A 14,677-nucleotide genomic window follows, 5' to 3' on the forward strand; every position below is an offset into this window, starting at 1 on the left:
TGTGGCTGACCACTGGCTGCAGGGAGCTATACAGAAAGTGCAGTCATGGGTTGTCACTCACGGCTTTCAGTTTTCGGCCACCAAGATTTGCGTTGTGCACTTCTGTCGTACTGTCCACCCCCATCCAAAACTTTATCTCAATGACCAACTCCTTTATGTAGTGGAGACTTACCAGTTTTTGGGGCTGGTCTTAGACACTCGCTAAACTTGGCATCCCCAACTTTCGTCAGCTGAAGGAAAAGAGCTAGCAGCATCTTAATATTATTAGATGCCTGAGCCACACTGATTGGGGAGATGATCATCCTACACTGCGGCAGCTATACAAAGTCCTTGTACAGACCCGTATTGACTATGGGAGCCTGGTGTATGGTTCAGCATTGCCTTCCGCACTGCGTCTGCTGGACCCTGTCCACCATTGTGGAGTTTGGCTCGCAATGGGAGCTTTCTGAAAGAGCCCAGTGAACAGTCTTGTCGTGGAAGCTGGCTCAGTTCCACCTGAGGCCTTTTGCCAGCAATTTTTCTCTCTTCTCAGTGAGTTCCAGGGCTCAGAAATAGCCTACACCAATGGATCAATGGTCAATGGCCTTGTTGGCTTTGCTGAAATTCACATTGGACATACTGAACAGTGCTCCTTGCTGGATGGCTGCAGTGTTTTCACTGCTGAGTTGGTAGCCATCTATCGTGCTCTTTCGCATATCCGCACCTGCGTTGGTGAGTCCTTTTTCATCTGTAGTGACTCCTTTAGCAGCCTACAAGCTCTCAACCAGTGCTTCCCTTGACATCCTTTGGTAATGACTAACAAAAAGTCTCTTTATGCCCTTGGCAACAAAGGACGTTCAGTGACCTTCATTTGGACCCCAGGACACGTCGGGATACAGGGCAATGAACTTGCTGACCGCCTGGCCAAACATGCTATTGGTAAACCAGATCTGGAGATTGGCCTGCCGGAGACTGATTTGTGATTGGTCTTCCACCATGAAGGAGACAACAAATGTGTGGCGGTCATCCATGCGAGCCACTCACAGGGACTGTGTTGTCCTTTGCCAGCTCCAAATCGACCATACATAGCTAACACATGGTCAGCTTCTCCATCGCGAGGATCAACCTCTGTGTCACTGTGGCTCCCCTATGACTGTCATCAACATCTAGTTGGACTGCCCAATTTTAACCCCACTGCAGCAGACTTTCAATGTTCCCAGCACCCTACCTTTGGTGCTGGGTGACAATGCATCAACGGACAATTTAGTTTTACATTTTATTCACATAGCCCGGTTTTTATAATGGGCGTCTGGCCTTCTCTCAAAGGCCTCCACCCTCCCTCCATTTTACCTCTTCGTCACTCTTTCTTTGCATTTTGTTTGCCATGGTGTTTGTCTTTCCCCTATGTGTGTTCATCTCACCTTGTCTTTTAGGCTGGACATTTTAGTGTGTGGAAGAGTGGCTGACTCATCCTTTTTTTATTCTGGTGATCAGCCAGCCCAGGCCATCTGCTCTATTATTTTAATACCTTCCTCTACTTTTCCTTGTGGTGTACATTTCCTCATTTTTTGTTCACATCCTACATTTTCTCATTTGGTGTGGTTCCCAATTACTTTTATGCCTATTACTTTCCCAAACTAATTTTGGGAGTTGTTTTACCTTGAGACTTGTTTGCGTGAGGAAAAAGGGACTGATGACCCAGTAGTATGGACCCTTTATACCTCAAACCAACCAGTCTGTGGAAGCCCAGTATAATGTTCCTTGTGGCACAATAAGGGCACATTCGCCTGCATCCATTTCATGGTACAGGTTTTGAGTAGCCAGTCATCTGGATGACCATGTATTTGGACATGACTGTTGACATGGTGTAACAAGAAATGTGATTCATCTGACCAAGGGACACATTCCTAGTTATACATGGTCCAGTCTAGATGATCTTGTGCTCACTGCGCTAATAATTGACAATGTAGTTGTATCAACATGGGAACATATTTAAGTCACCTGCTGTGGAGCCCCATATTCAACAATGTTCGCTGAAGGGTAGTTCATAAACACTTGTGCCTGCACCAGCATTGCACTTCATTGTTAGATCTGGCACATATCACTGCCAATCCTGCTTTAGAAAGCAGGCAAGCCTCCAACATCCGTTTTCATTGGTGAGCTGTGGTAGTCCAACACTTTGTAGCTTACTTGCGGTTCCACCCTCTTTCAACAACCTTCTACAAGTTCCATGAGATTAACATGCAAACAGGCTGACTAACTTCACAGATTCAGAGATGCTCCTCCCCAGACACAATGCCACAACAATCTGATCTTTATCAGAGTCACTTACGTTATTGGATTTCCCCATTTGTGGCCCATATCATCACTAGAATGATTCCTCATTTGTCTCTTGTACTGTATACTTTACTTACTGTGTCATGTGCCCACAATGCCACAAGGTGGCATTCAATCCTGTAGTGGGCAGTGGTCGTACTTGTTTTGGCTCATCAGTGAATGTTATGTGTACCTACAAAACTATTTGTTTTCAGGAGTGTCAGATGTGGACTTTGGCCGATATCCAAGTGAGGACTTCCAGCGTCAGTGGATTAGTGTGTATCTGGAAGCATTTGAAGATCGTGAGCCTACAAATGATGAAGTTGAGCAGCTCCTTGTTCATGTCAATAAATTTGCTCTTGCAGCACATTTCTTATGGGCTGTCTGGTCCCTTATACAGGCTGAGCATTCCTCTATTGATTTTGACTTTCTTGGGTAAGAACTCATTATGCAACCAGGCTCAATAATCCTTTTACTGCATTTAGTATTGTATTTATGTGCTTTCTTATTTTAAATTTTTTTCATAAATATACACCGTCAGTAAAAAAAATCAGTATACCTAGAAAGACGTTGGCAATTTTGATCCAATGATAGCATATGCCTCCTGGGGATAGAAGTAGTACTGATAATGATTTCAGCATTGTCCACCAACAGATATTGTTGTGGCGAAGCTACCAGAGTGCCACCTGTGTCTACCTTTTAATAGGGAATCCTTGCAGCAAGAAGGGTCAGTGTGGTGCAGACATTTGAAGGATGTAGGCAGTCATGCTATGGAGATGCACTTGTGCTTCATACAGCCAACTGTAAAAGTTTGAAAGTGGTCAAATTGTGGCCTTTTGAGTGGCATAATGATCCTTTCAGGGAATTGTCACACAAGTTGGATGTATTGTCAGTTGTGCAATGATGCTGGTACTGGTGGACATGTGAACATTCTCACATCCGTAGAAAAGGTTCTGGATGCTCACACAGCACAAACGTTCACCAGGATTGTTATATTGTAAGGGTAGCAGTGGCAGATCATACAACTACCACAACACAGACAAGAAGCTCGTGAGCCTGTATGTGTCAACACAAGTTGTTGTAAACCAGTTATTAGCAGTGGGACTAAGAGCACGCACACCTCTAGCCCCTCTTCCACTTGCTTCACAGCATCGACGTGCACAGCTCAACTGGTGCCATCAGAGGATCACTTGGAAGATGCAATGGTGCACCACAGTCTTCAACAACTAAAGCAGATTGTGCATGCAAGCAACTGATGGTCGTTTGCGCATATAATGTAGGCCTGGTCAGTGCTGTCTTGTAGAGTGCCTTTGTTGAAGGTAGACTAGCCCCACCCCAGAACTTATGGTCTGTGGTGTGATAAGCTAAAACTCTCATACACCTTTGATGTTTCTGGAGGGGATGTTAACCAGTGCTCAGCATATGCAGAAAGTTATAGTCCTCCTTGCAACAGAAAGGTGATGTCTTGTTCCTACAGGATAATGCTTGCCCATACACTATCTGTGAAACTCAGTGTGCTCTACAAGAAATGCAGCAACTTTCCGGCCAGTACTATCGCTGGACCTGTCTCTAATTGAGCACATCTGGGATATGATAGAATGAGAAGCAACTTGTTACTCGTTAACCAACTACTGTGACAGAACTACATGAACAGGTGGAGTAGGTTGGCAAAGGTATCTCAGGACAGTATTCACCATCTGTATGATCGAATGGATCCCAAAGTCAGTGCCAGCATTGCCGTTTGTGGAGGCTACACAACATATTAACATGTGTGTTTCAGTATGGTTTGATACCTTGTACAGCAGAACTGGTTGTGTTATTGATCTGTAAATGTAATCATTTTGTGTAGTCCATGTGCACTTTTGCAACAATAAATCTTGAGTGAATTTGAGACCTCTTAAAGGGTGTACTAATTTTTTTGTGGCAGTTTTGTTTCCTTGGCATTACACATATACAGACACATTTTTCAGTAATTTCTATATTAACGTAACATTGAGCCATTGACTTGTGGTATTGGAAGTATCGGTGAGTTTTGGAAGATGGTGAGATGCTGTGATATACTGGTTTTGCTCAGCTGCAGTAACACTGCCATGAAAGCAAGGTATAGAACCATTGTCCTAGTCTGGCACACAGTAATAGAATGCTACTCCCGTTATATATGAAGTATGGGTGGCATAAAGTAAATAGTTAAAATTGTGTTGAAATTGTATCCCTGCATAAAGAAAGTAAATGTGATACTCATGAACTAATAGTATCTGATCATCACTGTTTTCTTATTATTTTTAACAAATGAAATGAGTCTACTGACCATCAAGTTTAATTACAGAATGTGTCTCAAAATTAAGGAAGGAAAGAAGTAAGATTAAACATCCCGCCAACAGCTCGGTCTTTGAAGAGTGAATAAGAGCTTGGATTAAGAGAGGATGGGGAAGTTGTACTCTTTTGCCTGGAACGATGGAGGGAAATAATGGAAAACATAAATCTGTGCTGGATGGAAATTTGATCCTTCGTCTTCCTGAATGCAAGTCCAGTGTGCTAACCATTTACCTCCTCTCTCATTCAGAATTATGATGTTATTAATTGTAACAAATGAGGAAACTGTGGAGTACATTGTGATATATATATATATATATATATATATATATATATATATATATATATATATATATATATATTAATTATGTGTATCAAATATTGACTCCATTGCTTTTTGTTGAAATTGTCATGTCTTCACATTTGGCCCTGCCAGATTGGATTTTTACTGTAGTTTGTTTTGTAATGATGTATGATTTACATTGTTAACATTAGTGTCTGTTTAATGTACATAGTGCAATGACTGCTACTTCATTTCTGCTTTAAACTGATACAACTAGCTCTCGCCAAGAGTCGTGCTTAATATGTATATGGAATGGGCAAAGTGAAATCTGGTATCCATTAACTGAACTGTAAACACTGAACCTTTGGTTGCTAGTTCAAATTTTAAGATATTTGCAAACTCCAAATCTTCCTGACATGGAGACTCTTGTATAAGATACTAAAGATGGATGATAAGAGGAGCAGATGGTGCCATCATCTTTCAAGCATTAAATATGTTTTCTTGGGTATCCTCTCTAGTCGTCCTCTTAGCTTTAAATGTATGCTCCTTGCTACCAGGTGTTTCTACTTGCCAAAACTTTCATCTTACAGAATTCATTGATCCAAAGAAAGATTATGACCATGGAAAGAGTCGAAGCCATTTAGATATGGCACTGATTCACTCTCAAACTGACTTTGGCATTGTAGAAAATCATTTGACAAAACACCTCTCTGTGAATCACTGTAGTTTACAGTGATTGTGTGTTATGCAGAACATGGAAAAGATGATTTTCACTGCAGCATCTTTCAGGTAGAAGTTCATAATACTTGTTACAGTAAATGAGACTGGGTGGTCCTCCTGGAAATGAGGTAATGGAGCAGCATCTTCTCTTCATTTGTCATTATATAGTAGCAGTAAAGGATTCTGTGAAAGGGAAATTAGAAAAGCATCATAATCTTAGATGCTGTAAGAGCAAAGGGTTACTTTGAGTGCCATGTTCAAGACTAGGTAGCTGTGCCTTGGGTGTTGCATTTTCACATCTCATTGTGCACTGAGTTCTGAATACCTCTGAAGGACTCCCTGTTTTTCAGCTTTGTTTTTCTTCTAGACTTTGAACTGACTGTGGGAGAGTTAATAAGAGTATTTATTTTCAATATTTACACTTTTAACTGCAGTCTATAACAATACAACATTCACAAAAAAAACTGCAGAGATTCGCAATTGACATAAATCACACAACCTATGTTCCAAAAACATCTGTAGGATTCACAGCACATTTGAGTTTTGTACAGTTCTGTGAAAAGCACTAACAACAAAATCATTAACTTTCATTGAAGTGGCATCTTTTGGGTTTAGAAGAAATGAGATATTGCAAGAATCTGACACTAGTACTGCGATCAAATGGACACATCATATTTCACCACCACTAAGTGGTAAACAAGCATACAACTCTAAACTCCTCCTGGGGTTGACCACATTCCACACATGTAGAGGCTGAACTGTTGTAGCAGTCGACCAGACTCGGGGCATAGCACAGCTTGGACTGCTGTACCAACACATCAAAAGGTTAAACAAATAAAAGCAATTACAAATTAAAGTAACCCCTCATTATGAGGTAGAACAATTCGGTTGTAAAATTATGATAAATTTCCTGCGGTACAGAAGTGGCAACATGTTTACCGATTACTTGCTTGTCTCAAGGTGGTTGCTTTTTTGTTTTATAAAGTGATTTACATTTAATCTAATTCTATATTATCTTCCTTCCCCTTAAGCCCGCTCTACCCATATGTAATGTTCAGACAAGCACACATGATTTTAGTTGGTGTTTGAAGTTAATTTTGTTATTTATTCTTTATATCACTGTGGAAGTGGTCAAATAGTTTACGGTTGAATGCCTCACTCTTTCCTTGCCGCAAGTAAGGCAGAGTAATTGGCTGAATAATTGATAATGTAAATCAGCTTTTCTTGTAGTGTTGCAATATGAATGTTACTGTTGTTTTCAAATTGTGATTGTTGACAACAAACTTCATAGGGGAGTAAATCTACTGTGAGAATGTTATTAATATGGTAAACCGTTTAAAGAGCTGACGTAAAGAGACTGTAGAATGGGCATTACGTATAGTACATATTACACACTTCTGCGCAGCTAACACATTCTTCTTCAATAGCATGTTCTCAGAACACCATGCCATAAAACATTAGTGAATGAAAATTGGAAAGTCAACTTTTTTAAATGTTCATCTCTAAACTGTAATAGTAACTGCCACACAAATGCTGCAGAGTTTGGGCATTTAAGAGGATCTGTAATATGAGAGTTCCAGTTAAGTTTCTTGTAAGCATAAACACCTAAGAAATTGGAATATGGTTCATTTATTGATTTTTCTGTGCTACATTATTTGTAAAGGTGTGTTCATGCTCTGTGCAGTACTGCATGTATTGTTGTATCTATGTTCAACGACAATCATTTACAGAAAACTTAATATTCAAGAAAAGTCTATGAATGTTTCTAAGTATTGAAGTTTCTCCATTATGCTTGATTATAGTACATGCAACATCAGCAAAGATAATTGGCAGATGGCAGATCATTTACATATTATCAGAGGAAGAGTGGACATAATATCGATCAGTAGTGATTATTACCCATTCCAAAGATACTGTTGGCAGGTGGAATTCAGAGGCATCACAAAAACAGTGTAAAAAGACAACATAGGAGTTTGCTGTGAACATGTGACATGGACGTGTGCACGGCAGATGATATATTGTCAAAATAGACAATGTGTGGCCTATACAGTGTGTTCGGGAATTTCCGTTACAATCTTCTAGGACTTGTAGAGGGGAATGAGTAGATAATATTCTGAATTGCAACCCATGTCTGGAACCATACCTTTTCTGTAACATGTTGGTAATGCTGTTATGGTGTAAAGTCAAGTGCCGGCACATCAGGAGGGAACGATAGGGCAGAGAGGGCTGTGACAAGACATCAGCCAATTGCACACTAACGACCCCTCTTCAGGACAACAACGCGACAGCTGCGGCTCTATGCGAAGAGGATATAAGTGTTGCACCTGACTGGTTGTGCCCAGTCAAGGAGAAGCTTCAAGATTAGCGACCTGAACAGAAGCATCAATTGTATTACTTTGGTTGTATTAGGATTGTTATACAGGAGAACCTTGCTTATTTTGCATGTTGGCCTTTGTTTGTGACACATCTGTGTAATAGTAAAAGTTAAGTGTTGTCATTTACTTTTTTGTAATAAAACTCATTAATATGATTTGTTTGAATGTTGTCTGGTGGTTCAAAAAGTAGATTTCCTAGACACCCCATATTCAACGAGTAGGTAGGATTCAACAAATGCGACCACTTTTACTAGTAATTGATTGTGCGCCACCCATTATATAACTTGTTTTATAATTCCACTTATTAATAGCCAAAGAAATTGCTTCTGAACTCAATGACGGGTTCTCTTCAACATGATGCAGTACGGCCTCTTCCAGTTTGGGTGTACAGCATCTCCTTAGAGCACCTCAGTCATACCTGCTGATGGTGAAGGTACCTTGTTCTTGACGCCATTGCTTAATTGCAGCAGAAAGGGTATGCAATGGAGTCAGAAATTGTGCAGAATGATCTTGATAAAGGCGACGAGCAGCTCTTCCATTAAATGAGTTTCACCATTCAGAAGGATCACATTGGTGTCTTCTGCAAACATGTGCTCAACCATTTTGGTCTAACACTCACACATGACTGGGGCTCGAACCAGGTCATTGAGGAAGGATAGACATCAAATGATATCAGCCGATCTGATGTAACCACTGCCCGCTATGACTACCCTGTTGTAAATCTATTTAGAAAGCATGTTTTCAAACAGCTGCAGCAAGGAAACAGTACATTTCTGGACATCGCTTCATAATCAATATATGTATTTGCTCTCCTCTTAAAGTCCTAGAAGTTTGAAACAGGAATTTTTGAACACCCTGTATCATAGTACTGATACATAATTCACTGCAGAAAATAATAATTTATTAGAAAATACTAAATTCTGCTAGTCACAATAAATTTTTTTTGTCCATAAACATTAATCAGTAAAGTTGATTGTGATAATAGTTTCCCCTTGATGACTATATGTCCAGCCACACAAAGCTACTAGCACCAAACCAGGAAACTTTGTAGTATATTTCAATTGAACCACCCTTAAAAAAGAACTTTTCTGCTGTGGGTTTCAAGTTGATTATTGTGTGTTGTTGTTATTACATGCCAACATCCAATTCCTGTGTGTGTGTTAGATTCTTCCATATCATGATATAGTTTTATCCATTGCTGTTCAGTGCATTCAGGAACTTAATACTGTAGCCCAGCTTCTGATGACGTGAAATACCCTTCTTCCACAAGAATGTAACACAGTCGCACATCACATGCTGATCATGAGGGATGGCTCATGATAATGTGGCTGGACTAAAACAGAAGTGGTCCAGGTATCTGGTCACAAATTGTGTACTGTCATGAGATATTATAGAACAAACCATACAGTGATAGATCTAACTAGAAGCACAACCCTCTGTTAACGTCCAACATGGGAAAATTTCTCTATAATGATGTTTCCATTTGGGTAAGGTGATCCTACAAGAAAGGTCAGCAGTTTATCTCTCTGAATGTGTTCATACAGAGTGTAGATCAGTAGACTTTATTTTACGAAAAAACTCAGTAGGCAATCATCACAGTTTATAGCATTTGCTACTTTTGTCTGTGGCGCAACAATTAGGGCATTTATTTACTGACCACAATATCATGGGTTAAAATCCCCATGCTTAAGTTTCTTCGTTAATTTTTCATTGAATAATAAAAGTATTGAATAAAGCTGTATATGAACTGTACTTAATGCCATAATTACAGGATAACATAATATAGTACGGGTAAGACTGACATGGTATGCAGTTATAGTCATAATGTTTATCTTCCATATTATCATTTAAGCAGTGCCGTGCCATTAGCTAGCTGTGCACAGATGCATTTTCATGGATAACTTAAAAATCTTGTTTTCTGTTAACTATTAGGCAAAAGATATATGTGCAAAAGTGCCTCCTATTCAGTATGCATGGTGCAGACGATTAGTTATTTATTTTTATTTATTTATTTAGGCCTATTTATTTATTTTTTATTTTTTTTCCCCCTCTACATATAGTCAAAATGAATTTCAGAAAGAGACTGCCTGAATGAAAACAAAGGATACTGGACCCTTTTACAAGAGTTGCTTCCCAATCAGCATTTTAAAACACATCAAAATTGTGGGTTGTCAGTGTAGCCTTTCCTTACCAGAAATCAATATTATTATCATCGAAAAAACATCAGTGATTGTGCTCCTGTGTAGAATGAATAATCAAATTTTTGTAATCCCCGTCATCTGGTAGCCTGGAATGGGAATAATTGAGTATTACTACATCATTGTAACATTTTTTTTCAGAGGTAGGAGCCAGTCCACATGGGTTGACTAACAGCAATTGCCATCAGTTTTAAGAGTAGCGTACTTGCCACTGTTGATTTAAAGCCTAAAAACTCACATCTGTGAAAAACTAATTCCACATCATCAGAATTGAGATGTATTTTCTATATAGGACATCTCTCTTTTGGCAAGAAAGAAAAGAAAGAAAACTCTTGCAACTTTGTATGGAATCTAACCTCTGCCTCTTTACATAGAAAGCCTACAGGTTGCCCATCAGCTAGAGTGCTGAACAGCAAACATTTTCCTGTTACAGGCTTATTTAGTGTATCTAAGTTAATAAATCTATTTTATTTGCAGATAGGATCATTTTTGTTTAATATTCCAAATGATGATTCCTCTTCTGGGTGTTAGCCGTGTATTCTGAAAAATAGGATGTTGCATTTCATTCATGTCAGTACCCTACAGGACTCTAGCTATGATTTTATCCTGCCACTTTTTGTGCTGTCAAGTGCGCATATGTGACAAAGTGACTGACTAGATGAACTGAGTTGTTCTGTGTATGAAACAGTGAGGAAGAGTTTCACAGTGTGGGAGTCAAGAGAATACAATGTTGTGGTCAGGAGGGTGAAATAAAGGGTGCAGAAATCGAAAATGTCCTAAAATGATTGAGTATTTGCAAGTCATTTGAGTTCACACTTACGTCAGAGTAATGGTTAGAAACTTCTACTTTTCAAAACCTCAAAACCTTTGAGGTGCACACAAAAGTATAACTTAGGTTGTGAGGGTGTGTGGAAATGTTAAAATCCCTTCTGAACACTTAAGGCTTAACTAGCTAAGGCAGCTGCATCTGTAGTGTTTGGCAGTTTGTCTAAAAACATGCTGAAGATCTCATGGGCGTGTGGTTTGAGGCACCATGTCACAGACTGCGTGGCTCCTCCCGCCAGAGGTTTGAGTCGTCCTTCAGGCATGGGTCTGTGTGTTGTTCTTAGCATAGGCTAGTATAAGTAGTGTGTAAGTCTAGGGACTGATGACATCAGCAGTTTGGTCCCTTACGAATTCGACACATTTGAACATTTTTGAAGATCTTGTAAACAGTTTTTGGAGACAGAAGATCTGTTTGTGAGAAAGCTTGAGAGAGTAATTTCTGTGTGCACGAACCATTCAGTACTCACATATTTACTGGCCAAACACAAAGGGGCACCACCTTCATCTCTCAGCACCACCCAGGAGCTGAACTAATAAATCTACCAGTGTGTCATTTCCCTTGTCATTCCCTGAATTTAGGAATATCTTTCCTGCAGTCTTTCTCACTTACCTTGTGGTGTTCCAGATTCAGCTAATCCCTAGGTCGTTGTCGTCGTCGTCGTCGTCGTCGTCGTCGTCGTCATCGTCATCATCATATGTCCGTATGTCTGTGTCACTCTCAACCCTCTACCCAATGGGTCTGGTATCTGAGGAAGACACAAGCATAACACGTATTCTAGATGTCCATACATCAAATTTTCTTTTAGTCAGCATCAACATTTCTTATTCCATTACTCTATGGCATTCTGTTGTGGCATCTCAAGAGTGGCCACTGTCAAATAATGTTGTCCAAAGGCCAGTAGACCATCGAGCTGAAAGCAAGCTATGCACATGATGTAGTTGACTTCAACATCTACATCATAATCTACACTTACATCAGAGTAATGGTTAGAAACTTCTACTTTTCAAAACCTCAAAACCTTTGAGGTGCACACAAAAGTATAACTTAGGTTGTGAGGGTGTGTGGAAATGTTAAAATCCCTTACGAATTCGACACATTTGAACATTTTTGAAGCTCTCTTAAACAGTCTGGCAGGTCGACAGACTTACCTTAGGGGGAAAAAAGGACGGGTATACACTCGCGCGCGCGCACACACACACACACATATACACACACAAGCAGACATCTCGCAAGCAGACATATTTAAAGAAATATGTCTGCTTGCGAGATGTGTGTGTGTGTGTGTGTGTGTGTGTGTGTGTGTGTGTGTGTGTGTGTGTGTGTGTGTGTGTGTGTACCCGTCCTTTTTCCCCCCTAAGGTAAGTCTTTCCGCTCCCGGGATTGGAATGACTCCTTACCCTCTCCCTTAAAACCCACATCCTTTCGTCTTTCCCTCTCCTTCCCTCTCTCCTGATGAGGCAACAGTTTGTTGCGAAAGCTTGAATTTTGTGTGTTTGTTTGTGTGTCTATCGACGTGCCAGCGCTTTCGTTTGGTAAGTCACATCATCTTTGTTTTTAGATATTTTTTTCCCACGTGGAATGTTTCCCTCCCTCCCTCCGTCCCTCCCTCGCTCGCCCGCTCGCTCGCTCGCTCCCCCCACCCCGATCCCACAAACAACAGCTTTTTATGAATTGTCCAGGTGGGAATTTGCCCTTTGATATCATCCAGTCTTGCAGTCCCCCCACACTCCCCCTCGTGGTTTAAGTCTGTCTTTGTAATTTCCCTTCTGTTCCCTACCTATTCCATCCTCCTCCTCTCCACCAGCCTCTCACTCCACGTTTTACATTTTTAATCCAACCTAACTTAAAACGTTGAAATCTTCCCTTAAATATTCCTCCAACTTGGGATCATCTACCATCTATCTGTACCTTCCTTTTTTCTATGTGTATTCTTTCTGGTGATCTGTTTACTTGCCACTGATCCTCACATTCTTATTCTCACCCACTATGATCCTTTATAATATCCACCCGCACTATTCATGCATCCTCCATTTTTCCACCACCCATTTTTGTCAATATTGCTACATGCTCCTTCACTGTAAATTGTTCAGAACTAGTAAATGCTTATTTAAAGTCACAGCAGCAGAGTAAGCTACAGTATCAATATAAACATCTTCGATGAATTTATGATTGCAAATGGAATTGCCGTATTTTGTTCCTAGTGAAATATGTGATAAAATACTGTTATGTACCTCTGCAATGATAATTACTTGTATTAGCTATTGAAATATGTACAACAGCTGCATATAAAGTTTCGAACTATAGATGGACCTGAAGTCATTAAATATCATCCAAAGGATTGGTTTTAATTAAATCTTCCTAGTTAAGTCACATAGTTACCTGATGATTGTTCATGTAATTTTAAGTATTATATTTCATTGATCCCTGTAAGTTCTAAATATTCTTATGCATAAATTATTTGGAATTGCTCCAACCAGGAATTTCCATTACTGTCTATATAAAATTATCTTTCTTGTTTTCAGATACTCCTCAATAAAGTTGAAAGAATATTTTGGCAAGAAAGAAAAGTTCCTGAACATGGAGTTTCCTAATTCATGATGATAACTGTGAATTACTTGCACAGGTGTGCAGCTATGGTTGTTTCACTTATAGAAGTCAGAAGACACACAAAAAAAAACTTGAAACACTGGGGGCAATATTTTTTTAATACTTCATCTTAACATGTGATAACTGGTGTGATGATGAATAAAGGACGTTATATTGAGAGCATTCGTTCTCTCTCTCTCTCTCTCTCTCTCTCTCTCTCTCTCTCTCTCTCTCTCACTCACACACACACACACACACACACACACACACACACACACTGTGAAATGTAAGTAAAGCCTGTTATCAATGCTAGGTGTCTGTGCATGTGTGCAAAGATATTAGAGAGAGAGAGAGAGAGAGAGAGAGAGAGAGAGGGGGGGGGGGGGGGGCGAATGAGAGGACTATATAAGATTCCCCCATGTGGTGATGTTACATAACAAAGAAAAGAGCTGCAATTAAGGAGTGAAAAGAAAGTAACATTATTATCTTCACACTGCCTGTCTGTTATTTTGTTGTCCTGAGTATGATAATGGGATTGTGATATATCTGAGTATTGTATGAGAAACTGTAATAATAAATCTGATTCAGCTGTTATTTTGTGTGTCGTACTTCCCACATTCAGAATTAAGTTAAAAATTAGTTGTAATTGTGTGCACAGGGTAATGAGGCCTTAGCAAAATAAAATATAAAATATGTGAAAAGAATTATATGTAGTTGCATGTTTGGCAAATAAAACAATGTTCCTTTCAAATTGTCTTGCTACTAACTCTACCTGCAAGATGAGTTTCTGCTATCACTCACTCCGTACTTGATGGGTGAGGACCTCAAGTTTTATTTATTGCATCTATTATACCTGGCCTAAGATTACAACATCTAAAAACTGTTTGTTCCTGTATCACTCTGTTTGATCAGGATGAAATGGAAGTGCTACTCTAATATTTATTTCCTCGCTGTTGTACCTTTCCATATTTCCTCTGGAGCAGTGGGTACATAGTATATCATTTGTTTTGGCAAATATGTTATAAGAAGATGCAAGTTGCAACTACCCTTGCAAATTATTTTCCATGTTTAATTGTAGATA

General features: G+C 39.6%; 1 protein-coding gene across 3 annotated transcripts in view; it reads left to right on the forward strand.

The window, feature by feature from the left end:
• Positions 1-14,677, forward strand: part of LOC126198899 (ethanolamine kinase 1) — a 153,667-nt gene that overhangs the window by 138,679 nt on the left and 311 nt on the right. For all 3 annotated transcript variants that reach the window (XM_049935520.1, XM_049935522.1, XM_049935521.1), the window contains 2 exons: positions 2,511-2,730; positions 13,533-14,677. The exon at positions 13,533-14,677 is cut by the window's right edge and continues 311 nt beyond it. In XM_049935520.1, the coding sequence (XP_049791477.1) occupies positions 2,511-2,730; positions 13,533-13,608 (296 nt within the window). In that variant the 3' untranslated portion in view covers positions 13,609-14,677. The remainder of the gene's footprint in view (positions 1-2,510; positions 2,731-13,532) is intronic.

This window comes from Schistocerca nitens, chromosome 8 (assembly GCF_023898315.1).
Source record: "Schistocerca nitens isolate TAMUIC-IGC-003100 chromosome 8, iqSchNite1.1, whole genome shotgun sequence".
Taxonomy (NCBI): domain Eukaryota; kingdom Metazoa; phylum Arthropoda; class Insecta; order Orthoptera; family Acrididae; genus Schistocerca; species Schistocerca nitens.